The sequence below is a fragment of the Monodon monoceros genome, unplaced genomic scaffold, assembly GCF_005190385.1.
Source record: "Monodon monoceros isolate NGI ecotype Baffin Bay Population unplaced genomic scaffold, NGI_Narwhal_1 Super_Scaffold_5, whole genome shotgun sequence".
Lineage (NCBI taxonomy): Eukaryota > Metazoa > Chordata > Mammalia > Artiodactyla > Monodontidae > Monodon > Monodon monoceros.
In genome coordinates, this window is record NW_021703782.1 from 8,532,111 (window position 1) to 8,557,087 (window position 24,977).

Genomic DNA, 24,977 nt, shown 5'->3' on the forward strand with positions numbered 1-24,977 from the left:
TTGCAAAACTTCCAAGGTGTCTGTGATATAGCCAGTGAGCTTTTCTTGCAAATCAAGTCCCTCAATTACTTATGCCATACTTCATCCCAGACATTTGTTGATGAAGTTTACAAGTGAATTTGCCCAAGCAAAGAGCTGTCAGGGCAAGAGCTGGTTGGCCAGAGGGCAGGCTAGGCACTCAGGTCAGGCTCCTCTCCCCTGGCTCCGTGTCAGGTGCAGAGCCGCAGATGCTCTCAGGATCACAGTCTCACACGAGTGCAGTTATTTTCTCCTAAGGCTCACCTTTCACCCTCCCACCACTTACCTATTTTCTCTTTCTTTTGTTTTGGAATAAGATCTACCTTGGAGGTCGTACATGGTAAAGGAAATCTTGACACCGAGAACCTGACAAAGATAAAAGTGGACAAGCTAATTACTCACTATTATTTTGACAGCTGGTTCTACATTAATGACATTGCTTTGCTGTTGCTCAAATCCCCAGCAAACTTGGGTGTCAAGAAGGTACCCATCTGCCTTTCAGAGGTCACTGACACAGAGAGATGGAGAGACTGCTGGGAGATTGGACGGGGCACTACTAGTAAGTTACTACAGCCCAGCGGGGAGAGGGGTGGCTCCTTGGCTGAGGTTTGCAATGAGAAGCAAAGTCTGGAGGCTCTGCTGGCCTCAGGAGGTCAGCCTCGTGGACCTGGGCGCTTCCGGTTCTCAGTTAAGGTCCCATGATGACCCTTCTGCTCAGTCCACGTGGGAGCCATCCTCCCTGAGTGCATGTAGCAAGTTTTAGGTCCATATTGTGAAACAGGAACCCTAAACAGGGCCTCAGGGAAAACCCAGGCAGAAGTGTTCAGAGGCTTCAGGGTGGCTTGGAGGAATGTGGAGGGACATACCAATGGGAAAAGGGGCTGGGCTCTGGGAAGTCCACGCCAATGTCAGCCAGAGCAGCTCCGTTCCAATTGATGGCGCCAGTTCTGCCCCCTGTGATAAAGGGCTCTGTGGCTAAAATCTCTGAAAACCACAGATCCAGGCCAAGGAGGAGGGGATAAACCGAATGTAAATTTGTCCTTCTAGAGTTAACCTGTAACCTACTCCTGCCAGTTTGCCCAGCCAACCCACAAAATGGGGTCCTTTTGTCTTCTTTCTTGGTGAATGTGACTTTCCCCATAATCAACAGAGCAGGAAAAATCATATTCCACTCAGTACTGCTCTTCCAAGGAGGCACCCAAATGGCTCTACATGGATTCCCACGTGGTCCCAAATCTCAGAGCTGTGTTAGATTCCTCCTTGGGAATTGCCCTTAGAAGCTTTTCAACAGCTTCGCAAACAAGGCCACCTTCTTAACTTAGAGTTCCCCATGCTTCATTTACCTCATTTTCTTTGAAACTCCTCTATGATTCAGGCAGTGTTGTAGGCTCCGGGGATTCAGCAACATACAAAGAGGAACACATCCCCATCTTCGGAAGTGGACATTCTAGGAGTTGGGCTCAGCTAGAGCCCACAGGCAGTGAACTCCTCAAGGACCCTGACACGAGCTTCAAGCCCATCTTTTTGTGCCGTGGGTCCCAGGACAGAACTTGTCATCGTGGGTTCTCTTTACATCCTCATGGATTTGAAGATTTGAATGAAACTCCTTTTTAGGACCCTAGCTGTAACCTGGCACCCTCGGCAGGGTGAGAAAATGGTTCACTGAGGCTGAAATCCAGTAGAGACCCAGTCCTAGGAGCTCTTGATTCAGAGAGGGTGGGCTCAAGAGTCTCCCGGACACCCCTCCTACCCCCTCCTCACCCAGTCCAAATCTGGGTCATTGCCGGGGCCGCAGAGCAGTTCCCTTGTTGAGGTGAAAAGACATGATGTGGGTGGGTCCTCCAAAGGGACCACGCTGAGCTCAGGGTCCTCTCCCCATCTGCTTCTTCTTTGGGTCAGTTCCTAAGCGAAGTACGGAAACAGTGCTCTGGAAAGTCAACATCCAGCTGATCGAGTGGGAAACACGCTTCCCCACGATGCCTCTGCTCACCACGAGCATGCTGTGCGCCGGGCACCTTCAAGGTGGGAAGGACACCTGCCAGGTAACATAGCTTCTCCATGGCCTGGAGAGGGGCTGCCCCAGAAAGCTGGCCAACAGTGCCAGGCTACCTGGCTGCCTTCTTTCTCCTCTGGATAGGAGGTGGATTAAAACAACAGAAACGTGGGCTTCCCTGGTGGCGCAGCGGTTGAGAGTCCGCCTGCCGATGCAGGGGACGCGGGTTCGTGCCCTAGTCTGGGAAGATCCCACATGCCGCGGAGCAGCTGGGCCCGTGAGCCATGGCCGCTGGGCCTGCGCGTCCGGAGCCTGTGCTCCGCAACGGGAGAGGCCGCAACAGTGAGAGGCCCGCGTACCGCAAAAAAACCCAAAAAAACAACAGAAACGTGTTCTCTCCCAGAGGTCAGAAGTCCAAAATCAAGGCATCGGCAGGGCTATGCTCCCTCTGGAGGGTCTAGGGGAGGATCCTTCCTTGCCTTTTCCAGCTTCTGGTGGTTGCGGGCAACCCTGGGCGTTCCTTAGCCTGTAGGCGCAGCCTTCCGATCTGTGCCTCCAACTTCACAGGCCTTTCCCCCTGTATGCGTGTGTCTCCTCTGCTCTCTCTTCTTATAGGAATACCAGTTATTGGAGTAGGGCCCATGCTAATCCCGTATGACTTCATCTTAATGGAACTAATTACATCTGCACAGATCGTATTTGCAAGTAAGGTCAAATTCTGAGGTTCCAGGTGGACATGAATTTGGGAGGGATGCTCTGTAACCAAAGGCAGGCTGTGCAGGCCAGCAGTTAGGGCTGCAGGCTCCCTTAGCTTCCCTCCCAGCTCCTCTACTCACCGCCTGGAGTCCCCTCTGTGCCCGTGCCTTTTCAGATTTCCCCATCTGTAAAATGGGACTACTAAGAGTCCTCTTAGGACTGCTGTGAAGGTAAAATGAGTCAATACACAAAAGCATTTAGAGGAGCATAGTGCAGAGGAGGGTCACGGTAAACACTACGAATATTGTGTTCTCCATCATCATCTCTTTCACATCCGTTCAGTGCTGAAGAGCATACAAACTGCTTCCACAAATACATCAGACTAGCTCTAGGAAGCAGGCCTATTTTAGATGGGAAAAGGAGGACCAGGAAAGCTGACAGCTTTGCAGAAGACACACCAGCAAGGTAAATCACAGACACCGAGTTCCAACCAAGGCATGCTGACTTCAGGGGTGAGAGCCATCTTTTGGGTTCCAATAGAAACTGGGCACCAAATCCAGCAGCCCAGTACGGCCCCGCCCAGATGTGCCTGGTTCATCCACCACAAAAATGGTGGGAACTGCCAGGGAGTACAGGCTTGCTATATATTAGGGCCAGGCATAGTGCTTCATAGGTGTCATGTGCTTACCTTCATACCGTGGTCCTGCAGGAGAGGTACCGTCATCACCAGCCTAAAAATGAGCCTCAAAACGCTGAAGAAAAATTTCACATTCTCTCAACTAAGTATTCACCCTGGGATCTGAACCAAGGTCTGTTTGGCTCCAGAAATTTAAATTCTTAACTGTACGTCTTTCACATAGATCTCATCATCCCTGGAGAAGCGAGTGTAATTCTTCATTTTACAGAAAGGTCATGGGAATTTCCAATGACTTCAAAGAACTGGATGAAGAACAGTTTGGTTCAAAGGAAGCTGATGGGCACAGCAATTTGCTCATGATAACAATCTGGTTTAAAAAAACCAAATAAACCCATACCCTATTTGGGGGGCATTGTTGTTTGTTTTGTATTTGGATTTTTGGCATATCATTAAATAGTGCTTCTTTCTGACTCTTCTATGTGTTACTTAATATTTTCAAAAATAGATCTTTGTAAGCTGTGAGACACTATGTACCGCCTGATCCTATTTCTGTAAAATAATAATGACGTATTTGCATACATGAGGATGTGGAAAGTTACATTTGGCTAAAGAGTTGCCTCTGCATGGTTGAAATTAGAAGTGTGGTTTATTTCACTTATTTCAGTACACAGTAAAGAAAATTCCAGGGGTACAGAGGGGTGTACAGTGAAGAGGAAGTTTACCTCTTATAATTGTTCTCCTGTTCACTCCCCAGAGAAACAATGTTAACTGTATGTTACCTGAAAATTCTTCTTATACACAATCGTGTGTGTGTGCTTATATATAAATTTACTTATATAACTATGGGTATTCTTCATGTTCTTTTCCCATACCCCAGTTTTCTGATTTTTTGATGAAGATACATTCTTCTTTTTTTTTTTTTGAAGATACGTTATTCTTTACTAGAAAACTTTAAATGGTCCAAAAGGTTTGGGGGTATGAAAGGTAGTGTATTCCTTCATTTTCATGTCAATGACGTCTGCTCCACCTGTGCTTATTTGGCAATCTCTTCCATGATGCTTTAAAATTCGTAAATTGTTTAAAAATTGATGTTTTGAACCACAACCTAACATTTTGACACAATTTTTGTACTTTTTGTGTTCTGTATATACAGTCTGTACACCTGCTGTCTTCAACCAATGACCTAGTATAAAGCATAATGGATTCTGGGTTTCAGTTTTTACTTTTTGCTATCGTGAACAGCACAGAAAGAGCAAAATGAGGTCTTTCTGGGGAAATTGAAAGAATTCTGAAAAAACAAAAAAGTGCTTAGTGGCAGAACGGATTAGAAAACCACTCCCTGGTATATCAGAATGAATGCATGTCACGGGATAATGATGATACTGACGATGGATATTTATTTTTTGACCAAATTGTCATTCATCACCATTGCTTTTGACCAAACTCTTCGCTCCCTTTTCTGACAGTCACAGAGCTGGGAGTATAGGCATGTTGTTGGAGAGCCGATCAAAGGTAGAAACATCCACCCATCCTCCAATGACACCAGAAGTGCTTTGTGCCTCGTGCCAGGCGCCCACCCCTCAACAGGCTGTAACCCTCAACAGGCTGTAAGAGCAACTTGCCACCATCCCTTCCACTCCCAAACAACTCTTCTCTCCTAGGGTGACAGTGGGGGGGCCTCTGGTTTGCCAGAAAAAAACCAACACAAGCAAATGGTACCAGCTGGGCATTGTCAGCTGGGGAGTGGGCTGTGGCCGGAAGAAACTACCTGGAGTATACACGAAGGTGTCTAGTTATCTGTCATGGATTGAGAAGGAGACGAAGCTGTCAAAAAGGCCCTACAAGCATGAACCGGACTCCAGGGAAAGTTTGCTTCTATCACCCTGGGCCATCTTGTTACTGTATTTTGTGATGTTTCTATTATCCCCATGATTAAACACTGCATTGCCTCACAACCAAGTGTCCTTCTCAGACTGGGGGGTAAGGTCAAGGGTGGGGTGCAGGTTGCGAGGAGGGATTCTCATACGAATAGCTGTGCCTGAAATAATCATATACCTATAGGAGCGCTTAAAATATACCTGGGACCCACTCAAAGGCCTATGGTTCCCCTGGGACTCAGAGGCATGTCACCAACTTCAGCTTGAGGCCTCTCCAAAGTTTGGATGGAGCATCTTTCCACAGGGAGGGGTATGCCAAGAATCTCTGAAACAGAAGGCCTATTCTTTCCCTCTCTCACAAGCAGGTATCTTCCACAGCTTCTTTCATTTCCTTTGCTCCTGCAATGAGAAACATTCCAGCTCCTTGCTTCCCCTTCATTTGTAAGCTCATCCCTGAGACCTGCAGACTTGATCTCTAGAAGGGTCCTTGTTCTTTACCTTCCTTTGCTTCTACCTGGTTCAGAGCCTCAGTACATGCTGCTTTGGGCTCTCAGAGACCATGAGTAACAATGCTGAGATTCAGGATCAGGAAATCACTGACGAAGAAATGTCCTAGAGATGAGGTGGGAAAGAAACACACAGCTTATTGGTTTTTCTGTTGTTGTTATTGAGTTGTATGAGCTATTTGTATATGTTGGAAATTACACCCTTGTCGGTCCAATCAAAAAATAGGCAGAAGACCTAAATAGACATTTCTCCAAAGAAGACATACAGATGGCCAACAGGCACGTGAAGTGATGCTCAACATCACTAATTCTTAGAGAAATGCAAATCAAAACTACAATGAGGTATCACCTCACACCAGTCAGAATGGCCATCATTAAAAAGTTTACAGATAACAAACGCTGGAGAGTGTGTGGAGAAAAGGGAAGCCTCCCACATTGCTGGTGGGAATGTAAATTGATACAGCCACTATGGAGAACAGTATGGAGGTTCCTCGAAAAACTAAAAATAGAGCTACCATATGACCCTGCAATCCCACTCCTGGGCATATGTCTGGAGAAATCTCTAATTTCTAATAGGGGTGCATGCATCTAATAAGATGCATGCACCCCTATGTTCATAGCAGCACTATTCACAATAGCCAAGACATGGAAGCAACCTAAATGTCCATCAACTGGTGAATGGATAAAGAAGATGTGGTGTGTGTGTGTGTGTATGTGTATATATATATATATATATATATATATGTATGTATATATATATGTATATATATATAAATATTACTCAGACATAAAAAAATGAAATAATACCATTTGCAACAGCATAGATGGACCTAGAGATTATCATACTAAGTGAAGTAAATCAGAAAGAGAAAGACAAACACCATATCATATCACTTATATGTGGAATCTAAAATATGACACAAATGAACTTATTTACAAAACAGAAACAGGCTCACAGACTTCGAGAACAAAGTTAACGGTTACCAAAGGGAAAGGGGGTGGGGGAGGGATAAATTAGAATAAAATTTTTTAATCCTATTAACATGTCCTTAGAAGACTCTGCATGGTCTGGCTCTTCCTAGCTCTCTGAGATACTTCTCCCCAATGCCTTCCTCATTCACACTATTCCAGCCCCACTGGCCTTTCTGTTTCTCAAACATCACAAAATCCTCCCTGTCTTGGGCCATTTATACTTCCTGGTCCTTGTATTTGGAAAGCTTTTCCTTCAAGCAACCACAGTGGGGATGCTGACAGTGATTAGGGATAGCTACTCCACTTAAGTATTCTTGAGGTGTTTAGGGCACAGCAGAATTCCAAGAGGGCAAAGAAAGAAATGGACTATATCCAGGGGGAAACTTATGTCTTATTTCTTAGTCCATCTCCTGCCCCCAGAGCTCCGCTCTCCTCTCCCAACTCGTGTGTCCGTTCCTCCTTTGCATCATTCAGATCATTCAGTTCTCAACTTACGTGTGTCACCCCTTTACAGACCTCATTCTGTAATGAGGTCTTCACCAACTCCCCTGACCAGCGTGGCTAACACAGCTCTGAACACAACTCCATAGCACCCAGCCTCAACTTAACATCTTGCCCTATTCACCATCTTCCTATCGTTTCTCAGGACCAGCAATTATCTTACTTATTCATGTGTTTACCTGTTTATTGTGTACTTCCCCCACCCCTGGTCTTGAATATAAAGACTCTTAAGGGCAGAGATTCCATGTGTCTGCTCTCTAGAATAGCCCCTGATGTGACGGCTGTAATAGGCATGTTGAAAACAGCTATTATTACTGAAGTTGCAAGAAGCTAGAGGTGTACCTGTTTTCTAAAGATTTCAATCAGATTTCCCATTTGGGGGAAAATGATTCTTAAGACTTTTTCCTTCGCAAGCTCCTTGAGAGCTCTAAAATTTATCTTACAATACTTAGAAATATCCTACCTAAACAAGTAAAAGACAGATGAGATATCAGACAGTTTGTATTATTAGACTGTAGACTTTTATTAGAACAAGCATTTCTCATAGCTGTGAGCAAAGCGTTAAAATTCATCAAGCTAACTCACATCTCTTCTCTGCCACGAGGAGGGCCAAAAAGAGAGAGAAAGCCCTTTACACACATATAGGATCAGCTGGGCAAAGTATTTCAGTGAATGATTCATTGTGGCTATAAATGTTTGCAAATGTTAAGGCACTGGAGGGCAGGAGGGCTTGTGAGGTGGGACAGGGCACAGATAAAGGATGCCCTATCCCCTCCGGCAATCTCCCAGCTTGGTTCCCTAGCATCTGTGGCAGGCACCCAGTCACAAGAAGGGTGAACACTGATTATTCATTATTCTCGTTCAGACACCAAATGATCCAAAAAATTTCACAGCTCTCCTCCCACCATAACTTATTAGAAGATAAATTACATGCTATCAGCTTGCCACTGCACTTCATGTAAATTACACCTCAATAAAGCAGACTTTTACGGATGCCTTTGTGCACTTCAAAAACCACCTGATGTGAATGAACCACAGAAGAACTGCCCGATTTGTTGGAAGCATTTTTGCTGTGACCTCAAGGGCTGAACATGTGGGGAGAAATTACTTTTTACTTTTTAATACCCAGCGGGCAGGACACTCCGGTGCCCCCGAGGCCGCAGTACCCGTTGGGGATCTTGCTCAGGTACTGCTGGTGGTAATCCTCTGCGTAGTAGAAAGTCTGTCTCTCACGGATGTCAGTGGTGATCAGGCCAAAGCCGTGCTCTGACAGAACCTGTGGAGGGAAAGGCGCCATCAGGACCCGAAGCGCAGGGATCCCGGGAAGGAGGAGGGCCGGGAGGTCAGGATGGGAGGGGCAGACACGTGGCTGGGGGTGCGCAGCGGTCCTTGGGGCCCGGGCTCGGCCACTTCCCTGCTGGGTTATTCTGGGCAACCTTCTCCCTTCGTGTGCCCCAGGGCACTGGGGTCTGAAATCCGGGTTGCGTTTGATTGGGTTTGGTTCTGACTGTAAGTTATGCTCTACCCTCTACACCACCTCTGCCCCCGTGGGTGTCGGGAGCCCAGGTTTGGGCCCTGTGGGTCTGTGTGAAGCCACCCTGTTTCCAGGGGAAGCAGCAGGGCCGTGTGGCTCCCCGGCTGCCCTGGGGAGGCTGGGGTCCCTGAGGGGATTGGCGCCTGGCTGCGGTGAGAGGGGATGGCGGGGCAGGAGGGGGCGGGGAGGCTGCAGCAGCACCCAGTGCCGACCCCTCTGCCCCCTCACAGGCTGGACAGAGGACCCCCCTCGCCGGCTGTGGCTCTGGGCAGCAGGGACCCCGCCAGGATGCCTGGAGGGCAGGGGCCACCTGGGGTCCGGGCTCTGCCGCTCCAGGCTGGAGCCTCTGGGGAGTGAGGGCAGGCGAGGACGTGGCCTGAGGGCCTGGTCGGTTCCTCACCGCCCTCTGTGACCCAGTTTAAGGCCTGGTGGCATCTGCTGCCAGGCAAGGAACACATGTAAACACCAGTGGGGGAGGAGAGCGGAGCTATTTGGGGCAGGAGACGGATGAAGAACTCGTCATTGTTCCCCATGGATCTTAGCCCGTTTCCTTTCCCTTTTGGATTTCAGCTGTGCCCTATTTCTTTCCTGGTACAGGCTGCTCGGGGTATCTGAGCGCAAGGCAGCAGAGACGCGACCCAGGTTCATTGATTCCATTTTGGACAGAGGTGCGCGGCCGAGCCCCAACTTGTGTTTTCATGATGGAACTGACCAGGCTCTGACCGTCGTTGGTCCATTTAAGATGACGTCCTCAAATCGGCACAGCACAGGGAATCCAATTTAATACTCAGCACGAGTCCCTGATTTTCCCTGAGAACCTTCACCTTCTTCCTAAATGTCCGCCCAGCCCTCTGCGCCAGAATGAGGCTGACTGCGGATCTGACGCCAGGCAGACCCAGGATGGGTAAAGGAAGGATCCTGACTAAGGCGGGCGGGTTGGAGCCCGCAGCTCAGAGGCGGCCCGTTTCCTTACAAGGGTTAGACAGGAGAATGGCGAGCCATTCTGACTTCAGTTCTGGCAGTTCTGTGTAAACGAGCGATTATCGAGGGTTTACCACATGCCACGCTCTGGGTTAACTTCAGCCTCACGGCAGCCGTCTGAAAGAAGTATTGATGCTATTATTATCGTCCATATTTAAAAGTCTGTGTCCGATACTGCGTCTTGGCCCCTGACACCCTCGGCTCGCCCTGCTATTGCATTGGCTGCAAGCTGGGAAAATGCATTTCTGACATCCCACCGCCTGCCGCGCCCCGGTTGAGATCCCGCCGATGGGAGAAGGGCACGTGACAGCTGGCGGGTAAATCCGAGGAGAAGCTGTTATCGGCCAGGTGCAGCTGTGGGGATGGGCACGAGCACTGGCAGAGGGCAGACCTGGGGCTCTGACCCCTGTGCTGTGGGCAATCAAAGCCATCGCAATGATTTCTAGCCACTTCTGTAACTTCTTGGCCTCCTGAAACCCAGAGGTGCTGTTCCCTGACCTTCACTCCACCAGCCTTTCAAATAATTCTGGAAGCACCAAATTCCCTTTGTGAAACCCGCCCCGCTTAAAATATCTCCAACACTTTCTGTTTCTGTGATGAACCGCGACGAACATGGCATTTAGTGCCAGGAATGGTTTCAGGAACCAGAACCTGCGTGAGCACGAGGACCCGGGATTGGTTAACTGTCTGGGCAGACTTCGAGTCGGGAGTGACCTCCCGGCTAGTCCTCTGCGCGGGCCTCCTCCCCACTCGCCGCCCTCCCGCCTGCCCGCATCTGTCTTCCTCACAAATGGCCATCCTCCTGGTACAAACAAGGACGGCCTTCCCGAGGCCCTGGAGGCCGCAGCCGCCGTCTCCAGAAGCTTCTTTCCCCCGAGGTAGGGAGGCCGGTGCCAGTGGGCGCTATTGCCTTGCTACCCTCCCCCTCTCACGCCGGCTCCGAGCGACCCCTGCCCACGACTACCCCAGGGCAGCATCCTTCCGGGAGCAGCAGGAAGGGAGGTGTGGGGAGGGGGCTGCAGTACCAGGATCCGCCACAAGATGGCAGGAAAAACCGAGAATAAAAAGCGATGAAAACCCGCAGGAGACAGACCCGCACGCTGCCCTCTTGCACCTCCCATGAGGCTGGGACATTCTGGCCACGTCTGCTCTGCGGTGGACGTCGCCCCCGTGCACTGGGCCAGCAGCGTCCAGGCTGAGGCCTCACTTAGCACGGGGCTGTCCTCAACCTTGCTCTGAAACTGGGGAAAGGGGACAAAAGCGCCCAAAAGAAACTAGATGTACAACAGAGGAAGTGGGAAAACGAAAACCCTATCTTGTCTCTATTTCCCTCCTTCCCAGAGCCCCGGCCCTCTGCTTCCTCACTTGCATCCGGAGGGACACACACACACACACACACACACACACACACACACACACACACACACCCTAGAGCTGCTGGGAGAGCCGGCTGCTGGTAATAGCTCCTCCTTAAACCCTGATCCCTGGGAGAACCTGCCGGCCCTTCCCTCTTCCTGCTGGGTCCCACCCCACCTCAGCCTCACTCCCTCCCCGTTCTCTAGCTCTTTCCTTTCCCTCTCTGTGTACTATTTTCTTGGGTCGTGTTGACCCCTACATATTTCCTGAACATTCCATTCCCTTGCACACGACCTCCTTAGAATGTTCCCTCTTCTCCATGGCACGAACTCCTACCCACCTCTCAGGACCCAGGTCAAATGTCCCCACCTGTATAAAACCTTTCCTGATTCATTAGGGCTGAAGTTAGTCCATCTTCTAGGCTCCCACGACACTGCCACCCCTTATGGCGCTTGAGACATCGCATCGCAATTATCCACTTCCACTCCCCTCTGGCATTACACGTGCTGGACCGCGTGCTCCTTAACAGTATGGACTGTCTTGTTTCTCTACCTCATCTCGGCGCTTAATGTATCAATATAAGAAATGAGTGAACGAGTCTTGGGGATCTCTTGGCGCTCCTCTTAACCTTCGGGTTTCCACCTGGGTCCCTGCTGCTGCCTCAAGCCAAAGCACCTCCTTGGGGACCTGGGAAGGGGCAGCGAGGAGGAGCTCGGGGACCAGGAAGCTGAGTCTGTCCGTCACTTTCCTTGTCACAGGCTCTCGGCCAGTTTCCCAGGGCGGGTTTACTCTTTAGACCATGCGTTGCAGCGGCCGTGTCCGTGGAGAGAGGGCCAATCATCTTGCACAGAAGGATGGCCTCAGCATCACCTGCAGCTCCCGAAAAAGCCCTTTCACTCTTTGGGGGCGGGGGTGACTGAGGTGATGGGGGTGGTGGGCAATGAAGACCGGGTTACAGATGGTCCCTCTGGCCCCCAAAGTCCAGTGGTCAGTCTGGCCTCATGCCCAAGCTGTGCTGGTGCTGACGGGTGCACCTCAGTCTCCAGACCCTTCTCCTATAGCATCTCCGTACGCCAGGTCCCCAATCAGTTACTGGGGCTGTCGTAAGTAATTCGTGACTGATAACGGCTACGTCGTTGTTTGTAACTTACTTTTCCTTCATGAATTAGGGCAGATGGAAGGCTACCCCGATCCTCTCATCATTCGCGCTCACCTGCCCACTCGCGTGGGAGGGCAGGGAGTGTCGGGAGAGCTAGAACATGTGTGGCCTCCCCCATGGTCCATGACAGGGACCACACCGATGACAGGCCGTTCCTGATTATAGAAATGATGAATCACATTACCCACAGAGGTTCCTGCTATCTTATAAAAAGGTAGCTGTACCCATGAGAGTGGGCTGCCCATAGGAAAATCATGGCAGATAAAGAGTTGAAAGCAGCTTCAGCAAATGCTCCGGCCTCAAGCATAGCCAACCTCTCAGAATGAATCCCTGGGGGACCCCAGGCTAGTGGGCCCTGCCTCCAGACCGGGCTGACGTCGCCCAAGGAGACTCTGTGCTCTTTCTTCAGACTCTACAGAGCCACCTTTGAAACGGAGTGCAGAGCGTGAGGTCAAAGTGACCCCCTCCCCCCGGATGGCTCAAACCCCCGTCAGATGCCTCCAGGAAACACGCTCTCTCGCTGGTCAAACCCCTAGGCCCAACTCATCCTTCGTCACTCCAGGCTCCAGGGCTGTTCACCCACTGCCACTCAGAAGGGCAGCCCTGCACATCCACTTGCTCTGCCTGTTCCCTCACCGGGACCAGCCCCCGAGGAAGAGCCACTGGGCCTAACTGGCCCCTACGCCCAGCCCTCATTTTTCTACCTTCCACTCTTGTTGACGCCAAAACAGTTATCTAGAGCTCCTTGTTTGTTGCATTTCTATTTTTATTTTTTGCTGATTTTTAAGAAGGAAGTAAGTGGGGTCTAACGTGAAATAACGCACATCAATGTGACACCTGGTTCTGAATCTCTTGTGGGAGGGGCACCTAGTGGAACTGATCAGATGCTTTTCTCACAGACTCTTACCTCACCCTTTTCTTAGATGGTCCCAGGAAGCCTCCTCTGCCTTTATTCTCTTATCATTTTCTTCCCGGAAGCAGCTTTTCTATCTGTAAAATGGGCACGATACTTCCCTCAATGTGCTATGATGAGAGTCCAAGATGGCGCAGAGCATCCTGGCACATTCTGACTACGTGGTAGTCCTGACCTACTTTCCCATCAGTGCCCACCCTGGGGGAAAGGAGCCCACCATCTTGCCCTCCTTAGGCAGGCCTTCATCTCCACCCGCGGGCACGTCCTAATTCTACAGCTGCACAGCCTGTCTCTGTGGAGCAGGAAAAAGAGGTGGGGGGGTCAATAAGCTGGGGCAGAGCTCCCAGCTCCCAAGCGGTGTCTCCAGCCCCAGCCTGTGGAGGAGGTGGCCAGGCCGTTCCCTTACAGATGTTCTGCCAGCGGGAGTGTCCTGGGCCCAACCCACCCTTCCAGGGCTGCCAGCAGGAAGCCTTTCTTTTAATAAAATTAATGAACACGTGACCTTTCCGCTTACTGCAATCCGCTAAGAAGCTCACTGTTTAGCGTCGCTGAGATTCTCCAGGTGCCCAGGGATACAAAGCGTATTGCGTGGAAACGACAGACTCTGAGGCCACACTGAATGTTGCCTGGAGGCCACAGCAGTGCAGGCCATGCTGGAGCATCAACAGGTAGGGTGAGAAGTGTATCAAGGCAGAGAAGCAGCCTCAATCCCAAGTCCTTGTGTTCATCCTGAACTGCAGTGTCTCCAAAGGGCTTCTGCACGCACTGTAGTCCATGCGAGGCTTTCACTGACTGAAGAGGGGAGAATTATCCTCTAATTTCTCAGCGGAGGATACCAAAGCGCAGGCAGAGCGGAGGCTTGTCCAGAGCCACTCATCAATGACAAGACGAGAACCTGTCTCCTGACTATTTCCAGCACTGCTACAAGACCACCGTGGCCAGACGAAGGAGCTACCCTCCCCTTAGAGAGGGACAGGTCACTATTTCAAAATATCCAAAAGAGACCTAGACACTTATATTTGGATCATACTCTCCCCACCCTGCTCACATCCCTGGACCTCAAAACATGTGACATATTTCTTGGTCACCTCACTGACTTTCTTTAAAATTGTGGGAAAATACACATAACTTCAAATTCTCCATCTTAACCATTTTCAGGTATACAGTTCAGTAGTGTTTTGTACATTCACATTGCTGTGTGACTAGTCTCCAGAACTTTTTATCTTGCAAAACTAAAACTCTGTCCCCATTAAATAACAACTCCCCATTCCTCCCTCCCCACCGTCCCTCATACCCACCATTTTACTTTCTGTCTCTGTAAATCTGACTATTTTAGGTACTCAGAAATGGGATCCTACAGTGTTTGTCCTTTTGTGACTGGCTTCTTTCACTCAGCATAATGTCCTTGAGGTTCATCCATGTTGTAGCCTGTGTCAGAATTTCCTTCCTTTTCAAGGCTGAATAGTATTCCGTTGTATGTATGCATCACATTTTGTTTACCCCTTCATCCATCAATGGACACTGGGTTGCTTGTCATTGTTTTTTTTTTTTGTCATTGCTTTTTTTTAGCTGTCAAATAACACTGTTTGCTGCATGACAAGCCCACCCCATGACAGTTACACAGATCCTTCCTGGATTGTTTTTATCAGTTGCCCCCCGTTTTGACGTTAATCTCCTCCAAGGAAGTGCAAAAGGAGTTCAACAGTAAAAAGACTTGCTGCAAACATGTGGTTCGGTTATTCTTTATCTTGTCCCACCTCAACTGATGCCACCTATCAGTGACTGCGTTGTAAAGATGGAGGGCCAATCAGAGAGCTCCTCTAAGGCCCCCTGATAGAGAGATGGCATTGCCTGCCTCCCAGCCACTCAGAGGGATAAATGCCCCCCCCACCACCAAATACTGAATTCCACAAACTTTCCAAGTATCATTTGAATCCAAAAGATGTCAGAAGACCTACTTCAAGTGTCAGGAAAGCAGAGTTTGCATGTTAAATGCTAGGCTCCACATCGATTTTCTGATGGATGTCAGAGGAGGGGCTTGCAGGGCCCTCCAAAGGGGCAGACGCAAGCTTAGGACGCCCTGTCTTTCATTTTCTCATTTCATCACGCTAGGAATCCTGTAGGGGTGGGGGAATAGTTATTCTGACTCCACCCACAGAGAAACTCAAAGAGATTAAGAATCACGCTCAAATTCATGTGCCTGGAGAGTTAGTGGTGGGTCTGGGATAAGAATCCAGATCTGTCTGGCTCTGGATTTCATGCTCCTTCCCACATACATGCTGTCCCTGGAATTTGGAAATACAGGATGGGTGAGACCCCAGGGAGCTGAGTCTGCCCTGTCCTGCCACACACGTGTCTGAGGTATAGAAGGTCAGTATGAACCCACCAGGAACCTTGAGCTGGAATTCTACAGAGCAGGACAGGGATGGGTGAGGGGGTGGCTCTAGAGACACTGGCACACGTGTGTGTACACATGTGTGTGGGCGAGGATGTATGTACACATTTGCATGTGAGTGTGTCCTCACACGTATGTGAATACAAGTGCACATGAGAATGCCAAGCGATATACATTCAACCCCCATGTTAGATGGAGTGACCTATGGACACCTTCTCTTTTTAGAAAATATATCATCATAAAAAAGAAACCCCAATTTATGACAGTGGATCTCAACATCTTGGGGGGGGGCGGGTCATGGATTCCCTCGAAGATCTGATAAACACTGTGGACATTCTTCTCACATAAACTCACGATCAAATATTTGCTTATAATTTCGAAGTATCCTATGACCCTTTGGAGTCCATCCATGGGCCCTGTATTCAGAACCTTTGGACACAAAAAGTCATCACGGCAACTGCCCACCCCCTCCTTCTTAGGGCGCTGGAACGTGCCGGCGGCATGTCCAATGGGCAATGAGCATTTTCAAGACAGTCTGAAGGCCCAATGAGAAACGGCTCCGTTGACAATGAGAAAGTCACCAGGAAGGGAGAAGGTACCTGATGAGTTCAAACCTCATCGGATGCATATGTTTTAAAGCCTCATTAAGTCTGATCCAAGCAAACCCCGTCTCCTCCACCCACCAAAAGAAATTAGCCTTACCTTAAGTGTTCGGTTTTTATGTAATTATTTGTAAAGTGTAAGCGTGTGTCATTTTATTTTATGATCATTTTTTAAAGATATTTTAATGGTAAGAACTTAGTGTCCTAGAACTGAAATCCAGTTTATGATACTGAGCCCACAGGAAATTAGGGTTTGGTTTGGCTTTTAACAGATCAACCTGAGACTGCTGCCCCGCAGGCCCACCAGCTCTCCTTTACAGAGGAAAAGGCTCCCGGCAGGACCCAAGAGACCCTGATGCTGGCCTGCACTCTGCCCTCTAGTGGCAGCAGGGAGCATATACAGGCACAGCCCCTCCTTGGTTCCTACTTTGCCCTTCTGAACTGAGGGCCCTTCAGTTCGTTCCAGATCTAACTCCATCGAATCCCGTGCTATGTTTCCATCCTGCGCGTGTGCGCGTGCGCACACACACACACACACACACACACACACATACACACACCCCACACACACCCGTGCAGGTTTAATAAGCTCAGCCAATGCCGATGCCCAAGTCAGCAGTTTTATTCCATTGGCAGCTTCTGGCTGGCCAGATTGCCATCAATCAAAACTTCGGAGAAAGGATATAAAGTGACTGGCATGGCTTTTAAATAAAACCACTCGAAAGAAAAAACAGCATCTCTTCCGAGCTGAGCAGAGGCACGTGTGTTGGCAGCTCAGCACCATGCAACTGCAGTGGCGTGGGGAGCAGGTTTGCCACTGCCCACAGGGGTTCAGCTTCAGCCCCAAGGAGGAGGTGGACAGGCTGCCCGCCTCCTGTACCAGGGAGGACCCTGGGACAACAGGAGCTCGAGGCTCTGGACCCATGGATACCGCCCCCTGCAACCCCTCAGTGGCCGTCAGCACTTGCAAGGGCGAGCAGGAGATCCTGGGACAGAGACGTGACACGGACAAGGAGGGCGCTCGATGGGGCTGAAGCTTTTATGAGGCCCAGTCAGAGCTGCACTGACCCTTCCCAGCTCCGTGAAACCATGGGAGGCACAGCAGACAGAGGTGACACAATTAGGTCTAATTTGGTCCATTTACCAAACTTGCTTATGCAAATGGTGGCCTCTGGATGGAAGGATTCTGGCTTCTGAGAACAGCTGCAGCATCCTTGTGCTCTGTCCTTCCCCAGACTCTGCAGTTGTGTTGAGCTGTTAACGACTTTCATTATTTATTCCTCTGTGTCCCCCTTGCCTGTCACAGCGTCTGCTGACTGGCAAAGGGGTCTTTCTTGGTTTGCAGCACAAAATGGTAGAGCTACGAGCCGAGTTCTGTCTCTGCAGAGAAGGGGACAGGGAAGGAGTTCGGTGTGGCCAGCAAGGATTCAAAGCTTTCTCCCTGGTCCTCAGAGTGTGGACGATAGGCCAGCAGCTTGTTAGAAATGCAAAATCTGGCTCCCTTCCCGGACCTACTGAATCAGGATCTGAGTTTTAAAACCGTCTCCAGGCGATCCATGTGCATGGATTTGAGAAACCGTGCTCTAGCAGACAAGCATGGCAGACTGCGTTCATGGTCACCAACATCCCTTGCCCTCCCTCTTGATGTCAGGTTGCCTGTACGACTTCCTCTGATCACCAGGATGTGAGAGGAAGGGACTGACGTTCTTCCTGGGAAGAAACTGTCCGGCACCAGCATGAGCTTCGTACTTTCCCCTCTGCCACGGCAGCAGCATCGCTCCCAGCTGGCCCTGCTGCGAGGCGGTGACAATCTGCAGCAAGTCCCCGAACGGAATACTTTATTTCCTCTGTTACAGACCCTGGTTTTCCCTGGTTCGGGGTGTGACGCTGAAAGATCCGGGAAGGCAGGCACTGCTCACGCGAGCCAGTCGTGCAACTTCCCCGCAAATAAGTTTTTTTTTAACTCTCCAATTTGACTTAATTAACTAATTTCGGCAATCACGGTGGGGCATTTGCTAGGCGCCATGCACTGTGCTAGACATTAGGGACAGAGAGGTGAATAAGACAATCTCTAAAGCAGGAATAATGACGGGCATGCGAGCAATCACACCCTAAGTGCCTACTGTGTACGTAGCAGGTGCCCGTGGGGCCGGACTGAGGAGGAGAGTTCCCTGCGTTCAAGGAGTTTATGGTTTAGGCAGGGACTCGGGTCGCATGATGAGTATGGGATGGCCTGAGAGGGCGGAGTGATGGCTGACATGTGGCAGAATGGGAGCCACGCCCGCAGGCTGGGGAGTGCAGAGGTGGGTCTGCTCCGAGTACATGGCGGGAGGGGGTCATGAGGCGTATTTGAGGGGTGCTGAAGGGCCTGGATGGGGAGCAGGGGAAAGCTGAAAGGGGCTCAGCTGAACAGCAGGAAGAGATGAAAACAGATGGGGGGGCGAGGCCTTTGGAGGCATCAAGTTTATGGCCTGTTTTTCTGTTTGCTCCCATTTAAGGTAACCGAGCTACACAGTTTCTGTCCATCCACTGCCCTGCGATCACAGGGACACGTGGAAACACTCTACAGGATTAGAGGAAGCGCTAGAACCCAGGCAAAGCTGGCCGATGCCTCTCAGTTTCATCTGCGTGGCCACGGCCACGGCTTTAAGGCAAGCTGAGCCAAGGTGGGGACGATATGACTTAGTTGTCATCCTTCACCTCCCCATACCTTATAAATTCCAAGCACCATTTCCTGGGGGCAAGGGGAACTGGGTCCTTCCTCACTTTCTACTGAGTGCCTTGAAAGGAGGAGCCCCGTGTCAGGCTGGGCTGGGTGGCAGCCCTGGCCTGGAAAGGAGGGAGGCTGAGCTGGGCACCCCAGCTGCAGGCCAGGGGGAGAGGCGCAGAGCTGTGTGGCTGAAACGTGCCACTGCCCATTTGCTCTGGCTTCTGCAGTGTCTCCTCCAGCCACGAGGTGGCCAACATCAATCACATGTTCAAGGACCGCTGGTTTCCCTTGCCTTTGAGGTCTGCTGGTTTTGAAACGGAATTCAAGTGACTTTTCCTATACAAGTTTTCCCTTCACGGCTTTTAGTTTGACAGGAAATGGATCTCTCTCCCTCTCCCACTCTCCTCTGAATATATCTCTAAGGGGTTATAATCTGCTTTTTCATATCTGAAATCAATTAACGACAACCTGTTTCTGTTACATCCTTAGCGTTCAGGATACAAAAGAATCCACTTGTCACTTTTCAAGGAAGCCAAGGACACTGGCTTTCACCTTGTGGATGAAATGCAGATTTCTTTAAAAGGAAAGATCCTTCATTCTGAAAGGGTGACTAGAAAAGAACTTAAAGCAAAATGCCAGCTGCTTCAGTTGAGAACATTGAGTTCAGCAAGGCAAAGGGACTTTTCTGAGTACCACCATCTCTCATCTACGTATGAATGTCAGCGATTCAGAGCCACAGGAATGGCAGAGCCACACTGTCCCAGTGTGAACTGCAGGCAGTGCAGCCAACCATGCTGATTTGCCCGGGGCCAGGGGCTTCTCGGGATGCGGGGCTGTCAGTGTTAAAACTAGGAAAGTCTGGGGTCAGTTGGGCTGGCTGGTCACCATAACTGTAAAATGGGTAAAGAGTTCCTGTCGATTACACCTCAAGCACTGGGCACCTTGTTTCACCTGTCTGGGTCTGGGCCTCCGTTTCCCCAACTGTAAAACGAGAGGATTAAACTAGGAGGTCACCCTTCTGTTACCCATGTTGTCTCTCTGAGCCATGTGTTCCAGACAGAGCCTTTTCTAAACTGTGCTTCTTTTTTTCAGATAACTATTTTATTGAGATATAGTCCACATACCATAAAATTCAGCCTTTTGAAGCTGACACCTCAGTGGTTTTTAGAATAGTCTCAGAGTTGTGACTATTTTTTATCATTTCCACAGCTCAGACTGGACAATTCTGATTCCAATTAACCTAACTTTGTTCTTTCTTCCACCAACTCAGCACCTTTAGTGATTTTGTTTCTGCTTAAGTTATGGTACCTTTGCATTTCTCTTTAGTTGTATTTAATTCTGCAGTTTCTATTTAGTTCTCTTTTTTAATATAATTTCTCTCTCCTTATTGATATTCTTTATTTGGTGAGCGGTGTTCTCATATTTTCTTTCCTTTCATTCTTTAGTCATGGTTCCCTTTAGTTCTTTGAGTGTATTTACAATGGCTGATTTAAAGTCTTTGTCTAGTAAGTCTTACTTCCGTGTTTCTTTGTCCCGTAATTTCTTCTTGAAAACTGGGCATCTTAAATAATATAGTGGTAACTGAAAACCAGACTACCCTCCCCCTCGGTTTGCTGCTGTTGCTGCTGTTCATTTGTTCACCGACTTCTTGGACTAGTTCTGTAAAGTATGTGCTCCCTTCCATGTGTGTCACTGGTACCTCTGCTCGGTCAGCTAATGATTGGGCACAGGGTTCCTTACCTGTCGGGAAGCAACGAGACTTCTACCCTTTGGCCCTCTGTGTGTTGGAGCAAACACAGCTTCAATGCTACAGCGGTTTTTTAACTCTGCCTTTTCTCTCTCTCTTTACTTGTGCGGGGCGTTTTTTTTGTTTGTTTGTTTTGTTTTGTTTTTTTGCAGTACACGGGCCTCTCACTGCTCTGGCCTCTCCCGTTGCGGAGCACAGGCTCCGGACGCGCAGGCTCAGCGGCCATGGCTCACGGGCCCAGCCGCTCCGCGGCATGTGGGATCTTCCCGGACCGGGGCACGAACCCGCGTCCCCTGCATCGGCAGGCAGACTCTCAACCACTGCGCCACCAGGGAAGCCCCCTTTTTTTTTTTTTTTTTGGCTGCATGGCAGGGCTTGTGGGATCTTAGTTCACCGACCAGGGATTGAACCTGGGCCTAGACATAACCCTAACCCTGACTCGGGCCCCCGGAAGTGAAAGCACCAAGTCCTAACCACTGGACCGCCAGGGAATTCCCCTACCTGTGCAGGGCTTTGAGGTCAGCCAGAGGTGAGAGATCAGGGCTTTCTCAGGTATATACATACTGTGGTCTGGCCATCCTTTCATCAACTGAAGGACATCTGGGTTGTTTCCTGTTCGGGGCTGTTATGAATAAAGCTGCTCTGAACATTCAGGTATCGGGTTTGTCTGAACTAAGTCTTAATTATCTTAGGCAAAACCCTAGGAGTGGGACTGCTGGGGCATGTGACAAATGTACACTGAACTTGATAAGAAAGTTCCAGAGCGGTCTGCATTCCTACCAGCAATGTTTGAGAGTTCCTACTGCTTGGCATCTTGTCGGCACCTGGTATTGCCATTATTTTTTAATTTAGCCCTTCTAACTGGTGTGTAGCAGTCTTTCAGTGTGGTTGTAATTGGCATTTCCCTAATGACTAATAATGCCAAGCATCTTTTAATGTTCTTATTTGCCTTCTGTATATCTTCTGTGGTGAACTGTCTGTTCAGATTTTTACCCATTTTTAAATTGATTTACTTGTTGTTATTCTTGAGTTTTGAGAATATATATTCCAAAGGTGCATTTTGATTTCAAATGCACAACCCCTACCCTGAAACTCTATGTTCCCCATGAGCACCTTGGCTCCACATCTGTAACATATTGTTTCATATTTTATATTGTATATAATGTCTGTATCTCTCTCTCTACACACACACACACACACACACACACAGCACCTTAAGCAATTTTCTTTTTCAATTTAGTTCAAGAAACATTTACTGTGTCCCTATGAAGGCACCATACAAGCTACCAGGGAACCAGAATTGACTAGCCTATGGCCCCAGAAATCGGTGAACTTTAGTTTTTAAGAAATGTGGTTTTCAGTTGGATTAAATTGAGAAATACATAAGAATGACTACATGTAATACATCAACGTTTTGTGTATAAAATTATTTGTTCAGACAAACAGTTGAAACATGTTTATTATGACTTTATAGAGGCCACTAATTCTCATTAGAAAATCCTTTCTTTATTTATAGTCAGAAGTATTCCTCATACAGTCCCTTGCCTAAAGTAGCATATATTGTGAAAGAATGCACTTTGCATTAAAAGATCTCTGCTGAAATTTTAAATGAATACTTCTGTATTCTGAGCTCACGAGATGTGATGAAAGCCAAGTCATGTTCTCTTCAAAGACAAAAGTACAACAACTCTGCACACCTTAGCACACACCCTTTCCCTGCCGAGGAGTGGTGTCCACAGAGCAGCTCAGAAAAATGTTTCACGTAATTGCAGTACGACTGTCTATCTGCAGAACCACTGGAAGAATCTTCTCGAACACAGAGAAAATTAACTTTCAATAGTAACTTAAAAGGCAACTGTGATTTCTTAAAATCCTCTTATACTGAGTTTAAAAAATGAGACTTAGCAACTTTATTGTTTTTTTATTCACTGATTAAGACAATACAAGTTGTGCTCATTTCAATATTAAGAAATTAAAACCTCCCTTGAGACTTCCTCTGCCCTGGAGTAGGTTACATCTGTCAACTGCAAACAGGCTGGCCAGCTTGCAAGCAGAAATTCTTCCTGGGGCTGCAATATGTATAACCTTGCACTGTATTGTCTAGGGCTAAGAATGAAATGATTGGAATTTTTTTATTATCAAAGGAAACTAAAAATAGGACTATGAAGTAAAATAAAATCTCTAGGAGAAAATGCATTTAAGATCTATTTTGCTTTAATGCTTTCACTTCCAGCCTCACATGGTAGAGAATATATGATGATGCTAAATAAAGAAAGAAAAGAAGCTTTTGTTGGTTTCCTCTAAGGCTTAAAGCTGACACAGTGCAAGTCAATGGGAGGATGGCCCACAAAAGGCTGTTCCCTGTGATACTCTCAGTGTGCGGTCTAGGAGCTGTAGGTGATGAGCCTGCGCTGCTTCCTAGTTTCAACTGCATCTCAACTTCTAAGCAGGCATCACTGGAGGACTCTTGCCTCTTCATTTCTTCTAATTGCTAATACAATCACAAAGGAACAAATGACACCCGAGTGGAGCTAAGACAGAGGGGTCTGGATTAATGAAGACTCTCTATTCAGGTTGTTTAAGCTTCTTAGCAGTGAAGTACAGTCAGGGATTTTTTTTTGAAAGAAGAAAGGAAGGGAGAGAAGAAGGGAGAAAAGAAATGGGCACATAAAAAAGAAGGAATCTGAAATAGGCTATGGGTGTTCTTTGCCAAAGCATAATTTAAATTTTCTTCAAGGCTCAGAACCAGTGGGAGAACTGGAACTCTCTCAAGAGAAGATGGCAGGAACATAAGCTAATTATACAACTTCAATGTGGTAACGCCACCATATAACCGGCACGTTTTCCGGTGAAGGCGATCTGAGCCCATGTAACCTGGAGGTAAGACAATAAAGACAACGGCGCTATATAGTTAAGGCAGTGCTTTGTATCCCCAAGTATCAAAACTTCCTTACAGTATCTCGGGGGTTCTCAAGTAGATCATGTTTGTATAGATGTTAGTGACAAGACGGGTCTGAATTCTATTCCTGGCTCTACCAAACCACGTGACCTTGAGGCCTGGCCATCTCTTCTGCAAAATGGGGATAAGTGACCTCCCTCTCAGTGCTGTTTTGAGGAACAGATGAGATTACATATTCCATTCCAGCAGCCCTGCTCATATGGTGTTAGTTATTTTTTTAAGACGTTATGATCTTTTTGAGCCCTTGGAATGTCCCACTGCGGGAAGTGGCAGGGATTACACCCAGAGAAGGTCGGAAAACCAGAGCCTACTAACTGAAGCCTCATTTCACCCTTTCCTGTTTTCCCAGACACATCCAATGAGTGACTTCATGTTTTACATGCCACGCAGATTTTCGGTACTTTGGAGACGTCCCGCACCAGAGTGCTGGGGCTTGGTCCACGCACGAGAGCTGGATGTTGCAGCTGCACAGCCGTGCAGGACACTGGCAGTGCCCCTGGGGGAGAACCTGGACACAGGCCTCGGGGGAATAATCTCTTTCCCTTTGATTTTCTCTATGAAGAAATATCTTGACTGAAGTCGATTAAGACTCCAGTGAAAACCCCGTGTTTCTGGCAGGCAAGGAAGAGAATGTGTGTGTCGGGAGAGCAGCAGAGGTGATGAGGAGCTGAGAGCTGCCGTCCCTTGAGCCCTCACTCTGTGCCAGGCACTGCCCTGCATGCATCACGTGTGCCATCCTCGTGACAGCCCCTCTGACTCAGCACAGGGAGGTGGGGGGGCCAGGATTCGAACCCAGGCAGACCGACCCCTGAGCCCCTGTTCTTAACTGCTCACTGTGGCTGCCTTTTACCTAAAGAGTATTTCAGGTCCACTGACAATATACCTGGCCCACAGTGGAATATTTATATTATCTGTTTTCAACATGATGGAAGAAATTAGCTTCGTCTAGAAACTTGAATGTTTTTTATTACATATTCCCCTTTGAATATCACTACAAGGGTGTCAATTAAGACTGGTCCGGGTTAATGATCCTGAGAACCTCCGTTTTGATACTTCTCCTCCCAGACCTGTGGCCATTTATCTCTGGCTTTTGATTCCTGTCATTAAACTAGTTCCCTGCTTGTGATGACACAGATTTTCTGCTGTGCTGCTGATCTCAGGATCACCCCTGAAACAAAGCTTGTCAGTGTGTCTACTGCTTCTGAGAAAGAATTTTATGTCTACTGGCTCTTCTTTACAATCCTATTAATCCAGTCAAAGAATCTCTGCACCGCCAGAGCAGCTTAAAGATTGAAGGGATCCGTGACCAAACTCCCAGTATTGATATCTGATCCGGACTCAGAATGCAATCATCATAGGAGGCAGAATAGGCGTAAAATAGAAAAGCAATGAACAAGCAAGAATTCTGATAAAAATACAAA

The 24,977-nt window shown here is 48.5% G+C and overlaps 2 protein-coding genes across 7 annotated transcripts in view; both read right to left on the reverse strand.

The window, feature by feature from the left end:
- PRSS55 (serine protease 55) overlaps window positions 1-4,087 on the reverse strand; it is a 58,507-nt gene extending 54,420 nt beyond the window's left edge. The window contains exons 1-2 of the mRNA XM_029202639.1: window positions 3,396-4,087; window positions 305-384 (exon numbers count right to left, since the gene is read on the reverse strand). The gene's annotated coding sequence lies outside the window, so the exon portion shown is untranslated. The remainder of the gene's footprint in view (window positions 1-304; window positions 385-3,395) is intronic.
- Window positions 4,088-4,247: 160 nt separating this feature from the next.
- Window positions 4,248-24,977, reverse strand: part of MSRA (methionine sulfoxide reductase A) — a 378,069-nt gene continuing 357,339 nt past the window's right edge. For 2 of the 6 annotated variants that reach the window (XM_029202644.1, XM_029202640.1), the window contains exons 6-7: window positions 8,326-8,476; window positions 4,248-5,833 (exon numbers count right to left, since the gene is read on the reverse strand). In XM_029202644.1, the coding sequence (XP_029058477.1) occupies window positions 5,772-5,833; window positions 8,326-8,476 (213 nt within the window). In that variant the 3' untranslated portion in view covers window positions 4,248-5,771. Of the gene's footprint in view, window positions 5,834-7,667; window positions 8,477-24,977 lie in introns of those variants that run through there. The other 4 variants (XR_003790769.1, XM_029202642.1, XM_029202645.1 and 1 more) reach the window with 4 other exon arrangements.